This window comes from Biomphalaria glabrata, chromosome 6 (genome assembly GCF_947242115.1).
Source record: "Biomphalaria glabrata chromosome 6, xgBioGlab47.1, whole genome shotgun sequence".
NCBI classification, from domain to species: Eukaryota; Metazoa; Mollusca; class Gastropoda; family Planorbidae; genus Biomphalaria; species Biomphalaria glabrata.
Genome location: NC_074716.1, coordinates 46,630,006 through 46,650,275, shown reverse-complemented (window position 1 = coordinate 46,650,275; position 20,270 = coordinate 46,630,006). Strand labels below are relative to the sequence as shown.

Here is a 20,270-nt window from a genome sequence, read left to right as displayed (position 1 = left end):
TTCACATGACCTAGGCTTTTTTTTTAAACAGTTAATGGGGTTGTAAAATGTTTTAATATTCTTTACATGTCAGGCAGCAACCGAAACCCTCTAATTGTGGTTAGCACTGCCAGTCCTTCAATTAATGACAAATTACACTGAAGAACCAGTTGATGACAGAAATAGATCACAAAATAGACTTGTTTTAAGCTGTGTATTCTTCTTCCTCATTTTCATTTTTATGTTGGAGCGTTCTAGACCAGTATGTGAGATGAACTGTGCAGTGGTTTCCAAATCAGGGAGCTCTCCATATAGTTTTCTTTCTATTGGGGTCTTTTGTGCAAGTGTTTTGTACGGTCCTCTTGGTAGAGAGTGCAGTCCTGAAGTACATGGTCAGCATTCTCTGGTGACACTCCACACGGGCAGATTTCACTGGTTTGAATTTTAAGCTTCCGGTACATACGTTGTCTCATTCTGTTATGTCCGGTCCTGAGTCGAAAGATTAGACGTTGGTCTTGTCGGGATAGCTTACAACAAGCTGTATATTTATTCTTTTATTTAAAACTCCACTTGTTTGCTTAGAGTTTCATTAAAGTTAGCCTTCATCGAGAATTTTATACAATTTTTAAAAGGCAAGGTATTTGTAAAGTGGGTACTAGAGTGGGCTGAACAGAGAACAGTCGTTACACAAGGCCTGAATACTGACTTGCGATGTGGCAACGAGCTATAGGCCTAAACTGCCCCCAGGTTGCGACATCGCAGCTCACTGTTCAATCCTTCTATAATGATTGGTCTCAGACCCATGTACACTGGATGGTAGAAACAAACATGCAGACTACCAAACTAAGATATGAACTTAAAAGTTTGCAACAGAACCAGCATATTTTATCAGTATCTCCTACATCACATTCATAGACAAAAAAAAGAGTTTACACTGTTGGTATAGAGGCACAATATCAGACAGATACAAGACTGAATGTCTAGTTACAGCTGAGTCTAAAATATTTTATTAGGTAAATCAATAGATAAAGGATGTAATATATATATATATATATATATATATATATATATATATGAATTAAGTTATAATGCCTAATAAACTGAAGACTTAAATTTGCCCAATGCAGTAACATATACATATTTGACATTGGAACTAAAAATCTTGTGTAAATTTCAGTGTAACTCAGTCCCAAATGAATGATTTTCCCTTTGTATCAATACATTTCTTTAATCCTTTCTATATATACAAACTCAAGTATTAATTTGTTCTAGTTTGGGTATCAGTATGTTGAAAATATGTTCAAATACAAATGCATTGCATTAAAAAAGTATTGACATTTTGAATTGCATGCCAACTCCATTGAAATTTATTTTTCAACTAGTCTGGGTGGCATGGGTGCTGGCTAAAAGTATTTACAATTTTGAAACAACTTTCACAAAAATATATAACGTGACAGCATTGAAAAAAAAAAGCAAAATATTTAAAAGAAAAAAAAAACTTAATTTAAATTAAACTAAATATTTTAAAATTCCATCTGCTTTTAACCTTGTTTGACTTATGCTAGCGGAGGTAATCCTGCCTTTTCTCTGCACTTCTGAATAGTAGCCCTTAGCATGAACTGCTTTCTTGACAGTTCTCTCACTCTCTAAAAAAAAAAGAATAAGTATATTTAATAATAATAATTTTTAAAAAAGCATTATAATCAACATAAAAGTATAGCTATGTAATGAACAGGTGTAAATAAATTAAGGAAGTCATAAATTTTATTGATGATATAAAAAAAAAGTAAAGTTTCCCCTTTCAGACCTTGCCATCTATGGGGCAGATGATGTAAAGTTCATCTGTTTTTGTGGCCTACAGTTAAGAAGGGTGTCATGTGGACAGCACAACAACCAACCGCCTTTACTTTTCCCCAATTATGTCAGGTACCCATTAGAGCTGAGCGAACTCAGAGGCACCTTAAGATCCCAAAATAAAAAATCCAATTCTTCACCAGGATTCGAACCTGGGACCCCCAGTTCAGAAGCCAAGCACTTTACTGCTCAGCCACCATGCCTCCTGCTGATGATAGAAAGATAGGAATCTAGTCAGTAATTTTACAATAAGAAATCTGTCATTACAATAATTTTTTAAGACAGTGGGAAATAAAAGAATGATTGATTGTTTTATCATATGGGCTAGAAATGTGTACTATTTAGTGCATGAATAGTGTTTTGTTTTTTATCATTTTTTTTTCATTTTTGTATTTGTACGTTAAGTTTTAGTGTTTTATGAAGCAACATTATTACTCTCTTTTTTTTTTGTCCTGAAGTGTTTCTAAAATTATTTACTCTATCAAAAGAGTTAATTCTTCCACTGTTTAGTCCCAAGGTCCAGAATGACTAAGAATGAGTGTTCATATTGGGCTAACCATTGTCAATTTGAAAATAAAATAAAAAAAATATCTAGTTAACATATGAAATTAAAACAAAAAAGTGCTTGGCAAACAAATGCAGGAAGATGAAAAGACTTTGAGAAGCTAGGCAGCTATTTTACAAATTATTACAAGTTATCAGGATAAGAAAGCTCTACAAGTCAAATATATGCTGCAGAGACATGGTGGCTGAGACGTAAAGCGCTTGGCTTCCAAATCTGGAGAGAAGTAAAGGCGGTTGGTCGTTGTGATGGCCACATTAACCTTGAGCCACAGAAACAGACAACCTATCATTAATGCCCTTTAGATTGCAAGGTCTGAAAGAGGAACTGTTTTTTACTTTTTTGTGTATGCTGCAGAACCTAGCAAAAAAAAAAAAAAAAGAAAGTGTAACAATGTCTCTGAGGTTTTGAAAGAAGATTCCTCAAACATTAAAAGTGATTTTCAAATACATGAAGAAGTCTGGCCTAAATGTGTGGTATAAGAGGGCAGTCTCTCTATTATTCCCAGATAAAATCTTTGAGAAGGACTCCACCTGGAAAATGAAACATGCTCAACCTGGATAAACCTTGCAGCTTTTTCTTTTGGTTCTAGCATGAACTATCATTGGGAATAAAAATAGCTAACAATAAATAATAATAAGCTGTGCAATCTGCAAAAAAGTCTATCATTAAAAACAATTTAGTGCATACCTTTAAAAAGGATTCCAATTCAATAACATTCTTTCTCAATGCTTCTCCTAGATAATAAATTGCATCTTCAATGGCTTGCTCCTCTGCAAAAGCATCTACTAATCTGTCAAATCAAAAAGAAAATTCAAGACACTAGCACTTTGTGCAATATACAGTACATTTTTTAATATTACCAATTTCTTTATTTTCTCAGCAAACATGAAGGTTTTAGGTTTCGACACCCTGCTCAGCCACTTAAGAATTAGGCAAAGAACAAAGGCTTATTAAGTCTGGTCAATCAAGAAGAATTTTTTACCCAGGTAAAAAAGTTCTGATCTACATTGTTTAATCAGCAAATGTAGAAACTAATGTAAATTAAGTTTCCTTCTTTGTTTAATGGTGGCATTACAGTTGTAATTGCATTTCTTAGACATATTCCGCAACAGCAAATAGAAGCTAAGATTACTAAAGTTATGAAAGAAGTCAAAGTTAAAATTTCCATTAATGTTCAAACTTCCTTGATTTTCTGAGGATTTTTTTTTTTTAAATAAATATATTTCTTAAAAATTAAAAATGGTTTTGTGAATATGAATTGTCCCTACTTTACTTTTATTCCTACTATGTCCTAATGTTTCATAAACATGCCCACAGAATGGAATGCATGTTTACTCTTCAGATTGAACTCAGATTTGAGCCTTGAAGTCTGCTTCTGAGCTCTGGACAGCTCATCTGATAAATCCTTACAAAATATTTAAAACTAACTTTCAACAACAAAATTATAAACATGAAGAAGTCCAATTTTCAGACTGAAATGAGAAACCTATGTGAGAATTTTTGTTTAATCCAAAGCAAGTCAATGAGAAAATGTAAACAACTTTTGTCATGATTTTAACTAAAAGCTTTGAAAAAAACAACTTCATTGCTGTGTCCATTCAATATAGTCACTTACTGTCTGTATAATGGTGTGGTGGTTACCACAGCATCATCTATACTCAGATTCTGGTTAGACTCCATCTTCTGAATGGCTTCTTTAACTTCATTATCTTTCTCTCTAAGCAGTTCAATGTTTTTCTCTATATCAGCCTGGAGTCAGAAATAAATTTTAAATTCAGCCATAAAACTTTATTTTGTTAATCTATTAATTGCGTAAAATATGTATATCTGAACTAAAGAATAATGGATTTTTTAAAAATTGTGAAATCACTAAATTTGATGATGAGTTTCTTCCAAGTTAGCAAAGCTGTTTTCTATTTCTAAGCAAAATTAAAATCTTAAAAAGTATTCAGAGAAATTAATTTTCAAAATATAATATTTGTTAAAAATTGCTTTAACATTATTATGTAGATATTCATATCTAACTTTTAAGCTTTTTATTTAATTTTTTCCTAAGTGTTTGCCAAAAACTTTTCATAAATTATTAAATGCATTTCAAAATCTTCTGACTCAATTTTAAATTACTTTGAAGAAGTGGAAATAATTTAAGTACAACTAAAAGTTTCATCCTCCAGACTTAATAATGGTCCTGCATGATAATAAAAAATTGTAACACCAAGTATCAATTGAGGAAGGTTCAAAGAAATCACAGTGTTAGAGTATGTAAACTACTGGGGTATTTGTATCCAAGCTTTTACTTCAGTGGATGCTAAAGCACTAACACCATGTGAGGCAGGACCACAGATTGAGAGAGGATTGAGTTGAAATAACATAATTTATAGTGTAATAATTTTTAAACCCCACAATCTTTTGGTCAAGATATATTAGAGATGCCAAGAAAACAGTTTGATGATCTTAGATCTTGAACAATTCAGGTGTAACTATTAGCTGAGTTAATAAATTAGGAATCACTTCTTAAGATGAATTGTTTAATGTATAGAAATATATATATTTGTTAGTTATTTATACACTAGTATCCTTAACTGTCACTACAGTGAGTTTGTTGTATCAAGAATAATAAACAGCATTTTAAACAAAATGTACAAATCATTTTATATCACAGACACAAAATGCCATTGTAAGTTGAAATTATCTGATTTTTTTAAATTCAGAGAATGATCTTAAGGATAATTTTCTTCCAATTAACTAAAATGCAATAACTTCCTATTAAAGTAATAAAACTAATTCAATTTTTACAAAGCTTATAAAAACCGAATTTCAGACCACATTGAAATTTTGCACAACTATTTCTTGTACCAGACAACACAAGAATCATTTTTAAAAAAGCGACCAACTAGTTAATTAACTCTTGGTAATTAATTAATTTGTTTGGCATCAAAAAAAGGGAAAGAAATTGACAGATGTGGTATAAGTTAAATTAGTCTCGTGGAGGAGGCTCGAGCACTGAGTTAGAATTCAAGTCGTACAACTTTTTTTTTTTAAAGCGATCATGATAACATTCACTAAAGATACTCCCTTCTTCCCCCCACCCCCTTCCCAACTGGTCCAGACAAGTGGTAGGACACCATAGCCCATTGAGGAAACTAAAAGCATGAATATGAGCTAAACCAAAACTATTGGTAAAAATATTTATAATCGCACAGATTTATTATTACTAGTCTAGATCAATTACAAATTTAATTACATATCTAAATTATGGCTACAATTACACTCAATAAAATCTTTGTTATTTTAAAAATATATTTTTTTATGTCTTTCTAGTTAGATGTTTATATACAATTTTCAAAATAAAAAAAAAGTATGCTGTGTAAAGCAATAATTCTTTCCCATAAAAACTATGCATTAAGTTGTTGTCTGTTGTCAATAATTTTACAATATGTTAACATTTTGCAAATCCAGAGTCATAAATAGGCTTTAAAATTTACACCCACTTTTACTAGTCCATTAATCCTAAAAATAGTATTCAACACAGAAATAATAAAGAGAAAAAGGATGAAATGATAGGTGGATTTTTACTGTACTCGGTTTTTAAAAGGGTTTACAAAAATAAGAGGAATGACCTGAATTCGATGTGCTAACCACTCTCCTATGGAGGTTCTTATGACTAGTAAAGGTTGCATAATTATATATTGTTTGTCCAATTTTGAGAGGTGACCTACAAAGGTGACTAATTAAGCTTATACCACCATTTTCAGTCAAGTACAATTTCTTTCCCTTGTTTGAGATACCAAAACAAAATAATTAATTACCAATATAAACTAACTAATTGGTTAGTTGTTTTTTTTATATTGATTCTTGTGTTTTCAGGTAAAAGAAAAAAATAGTGCAAAATTTTAGCTTGATCTGAGATTGGGTGTCAGAGAAATAATGTGTACAAACTTTTTACTAGACAGACAGAGTGAGTTGATGTAAGCTTTTCAAAAAAGACTGACCTTTTCTTTTTCCAGCTCTGTTATAATGATCTCTATCCTTTCCTTTCCTGTAGTTAAATCTTTTTGTGTCTTCTTTAGAACATCCATTTCAGCCTATGAGGAATTGTTGAGGGGGAACAAAATACAAAATTAATTTAGGAATGTCTAACAAAAACTTGTCACATGCAAAAGTGGGTCTACGGCGAAAAAAAACAAAAACATTAGCCCTAAGTAACCCTTAACTTTCAGCATTTACCTACAGGCCAATGTATGCTACATCCGGAATGTCGAAAAGTAATACAAATTTTTGGAACCATACAAATTTTGATAAAAAATTACCAACATAATAAATAATAATATGTAATGCCATCAAGATGAGTATCAAAAACATAATTAATATTAATTTAATGAGCTTAATAAGAAAAGCTCAGTAAAGAAAAGAAAATACTTGACATGGAAATTTGATTTTTTTCCCCCAAAATAACACAAAAAAAACACAACAATCAACAACATTAAAGAAAAAACACTTCACATTCATCCATATTAGTTGAGACTCTTAACACTAATAAAGGGTCTTATAAAACTCAAGTGGCTATGAAATTTAATCAAACAGTGTTTTCATTTGGATAATGAGGGAAAGATGTCCCCAAGTTAGTTCTCATCTTCTGTAACTATTGCTTAGTGGGTGTAACTAGTTAGCCTGTGGGCCTTTGTTTTTTGTATCACACTGATATAGGGCATTGGATATAGATCTATGTCAAACATGGTGAAATGTTCCCTAATCACTTTAAAATTTTCACATGAAAATGAAAGTAGTCTATAAAAATGGGTCTTACCCATTTAGCCGACATGTGAACATAGGTTTACCTAATTTCTTTAAAAATTTCATTCTTCAATAGAGATCAATTTTTATATATATATATTTTTTTATTTTAAGGGTCTTCAGCTTGTGGTAGGACTACTTAACATATCTTATGTTCTCGGCTAGTATCTAAGGAACATTTATGCCAAGTTTCATCAAGATTGGTCAACTGGCTTACTGGTTTTGATTTTTATTTAAAACATACATGCACCTTACAATTTGTTTTATATATTAGATGGTCAGATAAATATATATTTTAAAGACATTTACAATAAGACAACCATGTATTGTCACCTGAGCTTGGGCAAATGTCTCTCTGAGTCTTCTTTTCATCTTGTCTTCTACAGCAGAGAGTAGCGAAGCTCTCAAGTCTGCTTCTGTTACTGTTCCGCCTTGAGTTAGCCTTGACATGTCACTTGCACCATCTGCAAGTAAAACAGTTTAGTAAAATAAACATGTCTAAAATTTATCATATGACTAAACATATATAAATATGACTAAACAGCAGAGAGATGAAGTGTTTTCTTCTGAGCTGTGTACAGGACGTTCCGCTATTGACAATGGATAAAGTAAATTTTTTTTTCCTTAGGAAGTCAGACAGAAAAATATTTATTAAGCCATACATGTAACAACACTGTATTTCAAGAGTAGGTCAAATACTCACCAGTTGTTATTGAATTTGGTGGATATGGAGGCTGGGTTCCAAACTGTGGTGGGTAACCTCCTGCTTGACCAGGATATCCACTTGGATATGAGCTCGCTGGGTACTGGGGAGGGTAGGATGGATAGCCTGCTGCTGGGTATCCTGCTTGGTTATTAGGATATCCTGGGTATCCTGGTGCTGAGTATCCTCCTGGGTATCCTGGACCTACACCGGTTGTTACAGGATATGGTGGCATACCTAATCAATAGTATATGACATCTAATTAGAAAACACTACATTATGCATTTGGAAATAGTTCATAAAATGGAAAGAATATATAAGGAAAAACACAGTTTTTATTCTAAAACGTTTTGGACCGAGAGAAGATAAGCAAGGCTTTCTAAAGACATCTGATTGCAGCATCAGATGAGGCCTACCTAACACAATGACTACAAGCCCCAATGTTAAACTTTTGGCTTCAAACTCTTATCTAGTTTACTGAATCACATGCTTGTATCAACTACACACTACTAATGAGTAGGTGTAAAAGGAGGCTATTACTATGTTCAACAACAACCTGACCAAACTAAGTTTGTAAAATGTTTTACATGTTTTGGACATTCCTTCAAATTTGAAGATAATTTCATCCTAGCCCAAACCTGCTGCAGGACAACAGGGGATGGCAGATAGGTTATGGACCGGGACCACCCAAAGGAGAGTCATGAGCGCATATCACATGACCAGACAGTCATCAAAGAAACAAACCAACACAAAATGAATTTCAATTACTGAAAGTTTTGTTTAAATAATGTGGTTGAAAATGTGAGTCAATTAAAAAAATTTAGAGAACTTTCAATACTTTTCCTCTCATCAATTCAGTCTGATTTGTGATTGCTTTACTGCTAAAAGATTTGAACTGTGACTCACTGCTAGGATTATTTGGGTAAGGTGGCTGGCCTGGATATGGAAGAGGTTGCTGAGGTCTTGGGCCAGACGCACGTGAAAACACTGGACACTCCTCTCCAAATACAAGCGCCAGTACTTGAACTAGACTGAGGAGATCTGAAGTAGGCTGAGAAAATAATGGAAATTTTAAAATTACTTTTATAGAATGGCATTTTATACAAAGACTATATCATATGTTAATTAAATATAAATGCATATTTAGGGAAAGCTGGTTAAAATATTTCCTCTTATATATGTTTAAAGGTCTGTCTAATGTTAAACAATTCTTTAATATTTGTCATGTTTTTACACTTATCAATTTATGGCTACTGCTCTTTTCTAGAAACCTATTACATTACCTTTAAAAAAATATTTTCAAGTCCCACATACATGAAGTATACAGTTAAAAATCAAACAAATTTAATTATTACATTTTTTAAAATAATAATAATGTTAACACTCACATGTCTCCATTCCCGTATATAAGGCATGTCAACTTTTCCATTAGTATCAACATAGCGGCCAGATTTGATCTGCATTGTGCTTGTTGGTTTGACAAACACCATTGGTGGGTTGTATGGATGTGTGTCTATCACCCATATTGAAATAGGGATGTTGTATGTATTTCCTATTCAATAATAGAATGAAAAGACAATAAATAATGCTTTATATGTTTTAGACAAAAAAAAATTATCAGATTTTTCTGTCCCCATCATATTAAAAGTAAACTTATAGAATTTATTATCACAAAATTTCCAAAAAGAAATAATACAAAATTTACATGATTCTTTGCCGAACATGTAACAATATTTAAATAGATCTGGGTATACTAATGAAATTGTATCTCATCTTGTAGATGTTACTTTTTTTTTAATCCTTATCCTCACTAGTAAATTTTTAAGATTAATTTTTACACTGTAATTTTTTTTTTTGTTAAAAGTAACTTTTTTACTGTAAATTTCCCTCAATCTCTCCTACCATCAAATACAGCTGCTCATGTTAGTAAAAAAAAATATTATTAATTTATAAAACATTAGCACTACCTTTTAAAACATTCTTACTTTAATAAGCATGATTACCTTTATAGTTGACTGGAATAGTACCTTCTAGCTGTACAAGTTGTCTTTCAGTGCCATCGTTAAATACTGAGAGATTGTAAAACAAAAAAGTCATGTTAACAAATAGGTGATGGGGCACTGCTAAATTGAAAGCTGGAGTATTTGAACAATGCTATCAACAGCACACAAATGGATCCAACAGATTGCACACTAGTGACACAAAAATTAAGTTCCTAAAAGCTTAATCCTTTCAAACTTAATCCACAGAAAAAGAATATGAATCCAAATGATATAATTACAGTGATGAATACAGCATTAAACTATATAAACATAAATTTTTAGCTGGACAGACAGTATGAACTGACTAGTAAAAACTCTTTTTAGTATTTTACAAAGACTTTTCCAGGAACTACTCTTGATTCTTCTTGATTCTTTTTTGATAGACAGTTGAATTTAGTTTTAAAACAACTAGTCAAGGTCTCAACTTGAGTTTGATGATCATCTAGAACATTTCACAGAGGGAATGGCCCAGGAATACATGGCGACGTGATATGGAAGCAGATGCCAAGCAGATGGGCAAGACGTGGTGACAGTTGGAGAGACTTGCCCAGAACCAAGCCGCCTGGAGGAAGCTGGTTGTTGGCCTATGCCCCAGAAGGGACCACATGCAGAGATGAGATAAGATGACATTTCAAAGAGATTCTAATTGTGTATGTGTGTAAATCATAGTAAAGTCGCCTTTGAAAACCTAGCTGTCTAGTGAGGGGATTAGGGGAAGAAGTCTTTGTCTCAGACTGTCTGTTAATGAGGATGTTGTGGCTTGGTGAAGAATCCTCTGAATTTACTTTTTTTTTTTTTTTTTTTTTTTTTTTTTTTACAAATTTAGGTTCTTAGGTACCATTTAAAGCTGGTTTAAATCAAGCAAGTAATAAAAAACTTTAAATGGAAAAAATTCCAAGCCCCACTGATATTTCAAAATCAAGGAGCCATATTATGTATGATACCATGAACCCATAACGTGCAATGCATGAAAATGATTTATGATATATTGTTAACAGTTTCTTTTTTTGTGTGTCAGCTGTTAAGAGCTATAAGACATGTAAGGCACTATATTTCACGTTATAACTGGGAGAAGGTTTCTGTCCTGCCTCTAGGCCTTCAGCAAACACAACCTAGCTCGAGTCGGAATTCGAAGTCATACCCACTTGAAGATAACTAAGCAGCTATGCCACTCAGCCATAAATTTCCTAATTTTCATTTTAAATTAAAAAAAACATTGTATGCTCTTACCAAACGGGTCAAGTGATGGACGCAGATCTCTGTATTGGTTAATGGTTTTTAAGATGTCTGCTTTGGCTTCATTTGGATGCTTATACTATAATAGAAAAAAAAATTTAATGGCAATTTAGATGAGCAAAACAAAAACTGTTTAATTTTTTTATATATATGCATATAGTTATAGCTCTGTATAGGAGTATAGACTTTGACTATTGAATTTATTACAAGATGCAGAGATCACAAACGAGGAGATCCAAAACAGAATCACAACGGTGTGTCTTTTTATTTTACTCTACCAATGGTGATGGGGTCCCATAGTCTGATCACTTAAAGAAATAAAAGAGCTCACAACTTTTCAGCAGGGGACAGTACCAAGAAAAAGAAGGAGAGAAATTCAGAAAAACAAAGTGATGGGTCAAAAAACAAAAAGGAATGGCAAGGCCTGTCAATGAAAGTGAAAGAGAATAAATCTAATACCATTTCATTTTTTTAATTTAATAGAGAGTTGAAAGAGGAATAATTTATGTTATAGGAGAGAGATGTCCAGTTAAAAGATCATGTGTGGTGACCCAACAGACTACGGAACACTGTCAAGATGATGAAAAGATCTGACTCATATTAAAGTTAATAGAATCTAGACCTAGTAATTGGACTACAGTTTGGCCCACAAATTGTCTTCCTTATCATGGTCATGAGTTAAGGCACACTGAGCCATTTTGCATTATGTTTGCTGCAGACTGTAAAGTCTGTTAAAGATTAAAGGTATGGCTAAGGCCAATCACAACGCTGCAAGGCATATATGACTGGTGGCATCCAGTACACCACAGTTCCAACCAACATGACAATGAGGGATTCGGTGCTGCCCCATATAGCCAGTCCGCCCAAATGTGTATGTGTATGTGACACTGTGTGAGGGAAAAAATGTGTGGTAATGCAAAATAACTAACTAATCCACCAACCAACTCACCCATTGTTGACAGATAAAAAGATGTTAATTATAGGTAAGATTTCATAAGCCAAAAATAGATTGAAATCGATTTCCATTAGCTAAAAATTATTACCTGTTAACTGTTAACAGGACCATAAGTCTTAATCAAAATATAAAGATATATATTCAATTATATTGTTATTATTACAGTTACAGTAGTTACGCTGAGGTGGTTAAATAATTGTAGTCAAACTGAATTTCCATTTGATTGGTCCAATAAAAATTAGATCTATTTATAATCTATTAAATTATTCTTGTAGACTAGATTCTAGAATATTCGGTAAAACTTTACATCGCAGGACCCTTATGAAGAATGTTACGCAAGTGGCAGCACCGCGCTGTCTATCGCTACGGTAATCAGGTCACAAGGTCACTACCGGCTAGACGGTGTCGGTAGTATCATGTAGGCCTAATAGTTCGTGATAGATCTATAATAGTCATTCGCTAATGATATGAAAACTCTGGATCTATATTATGTAATAAAAAAAATATTTAAAAGGCTATAAAAAATAAATAATGAGAATGAATTAATCTTTATTTTTTTAATTTGTTTTTTTTTTTGTTTGTTTGTGTCACAAATGTCTGGTACCGTTATCCTATATATTATATATGTACGGGTTATAGGCCTATATTTATATATTTTTGCTGACACTATTTTTTTTTCATTTGTAATGTTTTACAGACCTAAATTATTATTTTTTAATTTATTGATTTAATGTAATTTTACTTTAAAATTAAAGTAAACCATAGTCTATGAAGTAAACCAATCATATTGGGTTTCGTATATGTGCAACATATTCTTTATTTTATTTTCAAATTAAATTAAACTGAATGGGTTTCCTTATAAGTACAGATATTTATCTGAAATCCACGCATTTTCAATAACAGTAGCTAGATGGGTATACCGCTAGATGTTTATGAAGAGTAGTGTGTAGCCTAACATATGCTCGCCCCTCCTCCTTTCACATTCTGGACTTGGAACCAGACAACGGAGGAGTTACCGGCATTTTAACTAAAATGTAACTGTTTTTTTTTTGTTTTTTTTATTTAAAGCCGGTAGAGGAGACATATGCTATACAATACAAAGGCTCAGTGCTGATGTAAATGAAATAAGTTGCAGTTGCATTTAAACCGTATAAACGAATATAGATATAAAAAAAGAGATGAAAGCTAAGCCTAAACTAGAAGATGTTCAAATATAAGAATATTTGTGATTCAGTTCTAACGTGTGGCTCTCAAGCATAAAATTTAAGAAAGTAGGCCTACACTGGAGTCACAGTGGAAATAACACGCTAAAAATTTACCCCACAACTAAAAAAAATCCAGTTTCATTGAACAGTGGTCTTATTTCTGCCAGATCTCTACAAATGTTTTTTTTTTTTTAATTATTTCAAGTTGTGAAATCCACCGTAAAACATACAACGCTCAAATATTAATTGTATAGAGGCTTTTGTGTAAAGAAAGATACATAGATTACCATGACCATGATGTCCACTTTTGTCTTCGGGAACCGATAATAAATGAGCGCTCGGTATTAATTTGGGATAGACAGTTTCGAGCTACATCATTAGTTGTATGTAAGAAAAATGATATATTTAAACTATAGCGACTACTTTTATGTCCACATAGACTTCGCAAATGTCATAATTAAATTAAATACTTATTTCAGCTACACTAGAGTGAGACTAGAAGCAACTCTAAGGCTTTTACATAAAACCAGTGAAGTGAATTGATATCAACTGTATTAATAGATAATGATAACATATGTCTCCCCATTTTCTACACTGATGTTTAAGTGAATTACAGCTAGGTACCAATTTATGATCAAAGAAATATTTATAGAGACAAAGTCAAGTGACGTAAGTTGTAACTTCCAATGTAATAAAGTAAGCATTAAGTGAATAGGAAACTATGAAAAAAATAATCAGTTGGGAAAGTGAGAAGCAGATAAGCTAACGGAATCTATTATGTCATGACATGAAACTATATGAGACAACTAAAGAATTGAAAAGATTGAAACTCACACTGGGTTTTGTATCCGAATCAATCAGAAATAAAAAAGGGAAAGCGACGATGCGATGTTCACTGTTGGATAGCTTGATAATAAACTGCCCTAACTAAAACGTGGACACGTGACTTAAGACAAACAAACCAATCATGCAAATCTGTCATGGGTTATCCAAATGTGTGTGATTTGACCATTTAAGTGAGGGTTACATGAAAAAACAGCAGGGGGTGTGATAGGAAGGGATGGGTGGATGTTGACAGTCTAGCATGTGGCGAGGGAGTTACGCAACATGTCCATCTGTCTTATATGGCCTGCGGGCTCATGATGTATTGTATGTATTGAGTATGTAAACCTACATTTATTACTTAAAAAGATTCATGTATCTTCAACTGTATAGCTTTTAAAAAGAAACATTTTAGATATATAGACAGAGATGAGGTAGAGAGATAAAGGATAGAGAGATAAATAGATAGAGAGAGAGATAAGTTAGACAGAGAGAGGATAGATAGGTAGAGAGAGGGATAGATAGAGAAAGGATAGATAGATAGAGAGAGATAAGTTAGACAGAGAGAGGATAGATAGGTAGAGAGAGGGATAGATAGAGAAAGGATAGATAGAGAGAGAGAGATAAGTTAGACAGAGAGAGGATAGATAGGTAGAGAGAGAGATGGATAGAGAGAGAGAGATGGATAGATAGAGAGAGATAAGTTAGACAGAGAGAGGATAGATAGGTAGAGAGAGAGAGAGGGATAGATAGATAGAGATAAGTTAGACAGAGAGAGGATAGTTAGGTAGAGAGAGAGAGGGATAGATAGAGAGAGAGATGGATAGATAGAGAGAGATAAGTTAGACAGAGAGAGGATAGATAGGTAGAGAGAGAGAGAGAGGGATAGATAGATAGAGATAAGTTAGACAGAGAGAGGATAGATAGGTAGAGAGAGAGAGGGAGGGATAGATAAAGGATAGATAGATAGAGAGGGATAGATAGAGAGAGAGAGAGATAAGTTAGAGAGAGGATAGATAAATGGATGCATAGAAAGAGAGATACGTAGATTTTGTTTATTTATCTAGCTAATTATTAGAATAATTAAATAAAAAGTGTGTTTATTTAAATAAGCTATATAAAAATCCCATTGGTATAGTTATTTGAAACATTTTCACCATTTCCTATTTATTTGCTACGCGCGTGCTTTACTGCCCCGTCGGCGTTGTGTCTTACCGTAACCAACGTATAGGATCTCTGTTCTCCGGCGCAATAGTTCTTCTCACGTCTGCTATCAAACTCGCTAGACGGTCGGCCATAAAACACGGACATATTGACCCCCCCCCCCAAATAAAAAGTGGGGTCAATTAGCCTGGTAAGGGGATGGTATCAGCATCATACTTACTTCTATTCGGTGCTTTTTTTTTTCTAAAGAAATAGGTGCCGGTACTCACTAATAAATTAATAATAAACGTTAAAATACAAGAGAAGTAATATTTTTTCCCAAAATTGAAAAAGGTGCCGGTACGCCGTACATACATTCTATTTACATACATGCGAATGTTTGCTCTTTCCCTACGGCTATGTGGCTATCGCCCTCTAATCTTGTCCACTTTTTTTTTTAACATATCTATGCCATCCAGTAATTAAGGTCAATCCTCTTAATACCTACGTCGTTCCTTTCCTCCATTTCTCCCCATTGGACATGACATAGCGCTAGACAGAATGGAGCCCCCCCCCCCACCACCTACCAACCCCGACCCACCCTCACAGACACCTAAGTAATAATCTCATTTGTAAGAGATACATTTTGTTCAACAGGCCTGTTTGTAACTTTTTTTTGTTACAGAACTATAATTCCAAGCTCTAAACAAAAAAAAAAAAATGTGGGAGGAAAAATTAAGTGGACCAATTAGATTATACTCTAAATTTTTGGCATTTTTAGGATTCAAGCATAAATTGTGAGTGATAGTCCCAAATGTATTAATACAATAGAAAATATCAGATTGAGTAAAGGTTGCAAATAGGCGACTAGATAAAGAATATTAGGGTTCAGAACTCATCTCAATTTTTACTCTTATACTGAATAATTTTGTATAAATTCTAAATTTTCCAAAAGAAAGTTTTTCTTAAAATAGAGCTAAGCAGAAAATGGAAGAGAGATAAGAAGCAATAGCGGCCATAGGGTGTAGCTAATGGGGCAAGCACCCCAGGCCCTACGTCTGAGTGTAAAACGGGGCACTGCCCTGTTGGTGCTTACTTTGCCAGGTTCCGGCCAAATTTTGATGCCCGTTGCCGACACTGTGGAGAGTCGGTGGAGACAGTGGCGCGTCTCTTGCAAGAGTGTATGCAGCTCCGAGAGCTGCGGGATAGTTTGTCTGCAGTCACTTAACCTGTATGGGAGCTTGAAGGTACTACGCCTAACAGAAGAGTTTCTCGCCAAGGCTCTACGGGAGGACTAATCCTTCCAGTCTTGTTACCAATTGGGGTTCATCTCAGGTGCATAGACATCGAATGTTCATACTCTTGTGTGGCATGACTTCCACATGGAGATCACAGATTTTTCTGCATCGTAGAAGCCCATTAGAGTGTATCTTGCTATCAACTTCTACGAGAAGTTCAGATGACTCGTGCAACTTTGATACACTCTTGGGCTCTCCAGCTACTGCCTTAAATGCATTGTAGATGAGAAAAGGTCTCATCTTTGTTAGGCTTTTCCCCTCTTCTGTACACCTGGCCACCAGAAATGATGGCTTGATAGAGTTTCTTGTGCCCTCCTTCTTTCTTTCTTCCATTCTTCCTTTCTTGCCCAGACATAAATCTGGGGCAAGTAGTTTTTTTTTCTGTTGTCCATAGACAATTGTGGCTGTTCATCACTTGTGCTCCCCACCCGCCATCGAGTCCAACAAGGGTCGAGCCATTCGGGTGTTCAGAATGAACCCACCAGGGCTATACCGGTGCTTTACCGAGTCAGCTGCTGCATCCGACATGTGTCCGATACATTTGCTCCATGATTGACCCTTTAGGTCGATGACCTATGCTGGTAGCTCAGCGCGACCAGCCGATTGACTCAGAGCGGGCCATCTGGGCTACAGGACTAGAGGAACTTTGAGCGAAAAAAAGCTTATCCTCCGATTTTTGAGGTGAACGCCGAAACAATTCCAAGACCGCAGTTGTGGACTCATCACTTGTAGCTGTACGAGGTCACCCTGATCGACCTTTATGCACATCACACACTGTTCCGTGAATTTCAAATTTGTCTCGTAGACGTGTAATTGTTAACCTTGAAGGTGGTTCTGTACCATACTCACGTCTCCACTGTCTTCGAACCGCAGCAACATTCTCAAACTTTCAATACCACTTTATTATCTGCTTCCGCTCTTCAAAACTCAAACGCACGTCCGCCATGTTGCAGTTACTTCCTTGCCACTCCGGTACTGTGTGTGGTACAGAACCACCTTCACATTTATTTTTCTAATTAGACATTAAGCTTTCCATGTGCTGAAATTTAGCATTGTAGAACGGGAAATAAATTGTCTATGACAGTTCAAAGTGTATATACATTTTTTTGACGCACTCTGTCTGTAGTTTACCCTTACGGCTCAGCCCCCCCCCCCACACACACACACCTGTCTCGATACTAAAAAACTGTTGTGCATTCTTCTGTTTTAATACAGCAACTAGACTGACTGTATAGGTGTCGTAGGATCTGGACGATTTTTTCTGGGATGCCGTATTCTCTAGCTATTTTCCATAGTGATTCTCGGTGGACACTATCAAACGCTTTCTTAAAGTCTACGAAACTGATCGTTAGCCATTATTGGTTCTCAATACTTTGTTCTATGATATTTCGTAGAACGAAGATCCGCTCTGCACATGTTCTGCCTCTTTGGAAGCCTGCTTGTTCTTCTCTGAGCCTCTCATCTACAGACTGATGAAGCCGATAAAGGCACTTTTCATATTCCATATGCTTGGACAAAAGTATTCAAATGCCCCGTCTTTCACCGTGACTGAGCAGGCCTGAGATATCTGCGTTTCACCACCAATATACCCAGCAAATTCAGTTGATTCATAATGCTCTTGCTCGTATTTTTTATTTATTTATTCCAAATCAACGTTTTGACTCGTACGAAGTTGAAGAACTTTCTAATATTCAAACCTTTTATAGTGCAAAGAATTGCAAGCCTATTATTAGATGTACATGGTTGACCATCATCATCTCATCTCTGCCTGTGGTCCCTTATGGGACATAGGCCACCAGCCAGCTTCTTCAAGGCGTCTCGGTTCTGGGCGTGTCTCTCCAACTGTCCCCACGTCTTGCCCATCTGCTTGACATCTGCTTCCAAATTGCGGCGCCATATATTCCTGGGCCGTCCCTATCTTTCTCTTTTTAAGTCTGTCGAGTATGATGGTAGTCAGTCTGTTGTAAATATTATCTTCCTCTTCACTGTCATCCAAGAAACGTACAAGATTTAACAACAGAGATGTCTGCAAGTGAACTTTGACGACTACAGGTATAAACAAATAGTTTGAGAACATCGCGCAGGATGGACAACAGAACAAACTGAGCGTGCTGGTACGAACCTCGCTGATAGCGACAGAAATGAAGTTGCCATAAAGAAGGGGATGCACAAGAAAGCAGCCCTGTTAGATAGCCCTGAAACAGGAGCATTCAGATACACGAACAGTGGCTAACTTTGCCGCTTCGGAATCGGCTTACTTAGTAAGATCCGATTGTTCGTGGACTCAAAAAGAAACACAAACTAGTTTTTCATGTGAGTGCATTATTTACATCCTTTGTCTTTCAAGACAGAAGGAGACAGTCGGCAACCTCGTCATGGTGAACAAAATGTCCATTTCTAGCGTACTCGTAATATAAAAATCCAGTTATGGATTTACGGCAGTGCGTCAACCCTGTGCCTATATTTCCGCAAACCTAAAAATATACAAAATACACATTTTTTGCTTGCATATTTAATAATTATAATTATTTTTAAAGTAGAAAAATAAGATTACATACTCTAAAAAAAAAACGAGAGCAGAAAAAAATGTATTTCAATACGTATTTAAAAGAAACAAAACAGTTAACACACGATTAGATTTATCACGATTAGATTTATAATATTTTTTTAGCAAAGATACGTAGGTCTGTAATTAATTAATAATATATTAATTAAAATTCCCCAATTAAAAACATAAAATACCATCTAAACATTAATAGTTTTTCCAAGAATAAATTGTACAAAAAAATCTAAATCTATATTACATAGATCTACGATTTAACGTACTAAAAGAAGAGAGAGAGAGAGAGAGAGGGCAGTGACCGGGCGCGCTCTGCGCGCGAGCAGGTGAGGTCACGTCAGTACGTCATCATACGTGCGGATAGACAGCTGCCAAATAATTGACCTGAAAAACTAGGGTCCTGCGATGTAAAGTTTTACCGAATATTCTAGATCTATCTAGAATCTAGATTGTGTAGTCGTAGAATCTAGCTAGACTACAATATTTAAATATATAATTAGTATAGTTACAATCTAGACTTACGACTATCTAGTAATTATCAGTAATAAATCTGGATCTATCAATCATGACATGATAGTCTAGTATACTAGAGTAGATAATCTAGATATCTAATAGATTCTCTAGATCATCTAGAATCTAGAGTCTAAACTAATATAACTAGTAGATCTAGATTATAGTTCTATATTTAATATTATATTAGATCTAGTCCTAGTAGAAGTAGATCTAGACTATTCTAAATTCTAGACTCGAGATCTATATTCTCTTTGAGTCTCTCTTCTTTAAAAATAATTTTTAATTTACCTTTGATAAATATTGTCTCAAAGCAGCATCATACTGCGCCATTGTTTATTTTCAATGTTAAATTCACAAGAAAAATATCATCGTCTTGATCGTTTCATCAATAAGAATTATATCTTCATAAGAATTTTATCTACACATCTAATAATCTAAATTAGATTCTTAACAGTTTTGTTTTCTGAGAATCCTGATTACGATGCCATTTTTTCCGAACAATACTCTTGATCGAAATAGATCTAATACTATGGTCTAAATCTGTTTCAAACAAAAGAAGAGTTCTTTGTTTTCACTGAATAAATTCCGTCTCTAAAACTAA

The 20,270-nt window shown here is 34.4% G+C and overlaps 1 protein-coding gene across 1 annotated transcript; it reads right to left on the bottom strand.

Annotated features, from left to right (window-relative positions):
• Positions 1-433: 433 nt before the first annotated feature.
• On the bottom strand, positions 434-20,232 carry LOC106078154 (tumor susceptibility gene 101 protein-like). Its single transcript, XM_013238928.2, has 11 exons — positions 19,958-20,232; positions 11,168-11,252; positions 9,899-9,964; positions 9,284-9,447; positions 8,802-8,946; positions 7,896-8,132; positions 7,526-7,656; positions 6,391-6,483; positions 4,014-4,147; positions 3,086-3,188; positions 434-1,625 (listed from the first exon to the last, which is right to left on the bottom strand). The coding sequence occupies exons 1-11, from the start codon at positions 19,997-19,999 to the stop codon at positions 1,536-1,538; spliced, it is 1,290 nt and encodes a 429-aa protein (XP_013094382.1). The 5' UTR covers positions 20,000-20,232; the 3' UTR covers positions 434-1,535.
• Positions 20,233-20,270: the final 38 nt, after the last annotated feature.

Excerpts from the sequence above, each read along its gene's own strand:
- LOC106078154 (XM_013238928.2), bottom strand. The coding sequence starts at position 19,999 with ATGGCGCAGTATGATGCTGCTTTGAGACAATATTTATCAAAG. Across the intron at positions 11,253-19,957 it reads TGAGACAATATTTATCAAAG|TATAAGCATCCAAATGAAGC; the intron begins GTAAATTAAAAA and ends TTTCTATTATAG. Across the intron at positions 1,626-3,085 it reads AATTGGAATCCTTTTTAAAG|AGAGTGAGAGAACTGTCAAG; the intron begins GTATGCACTAAA and ends TTTTTTTTTTAG.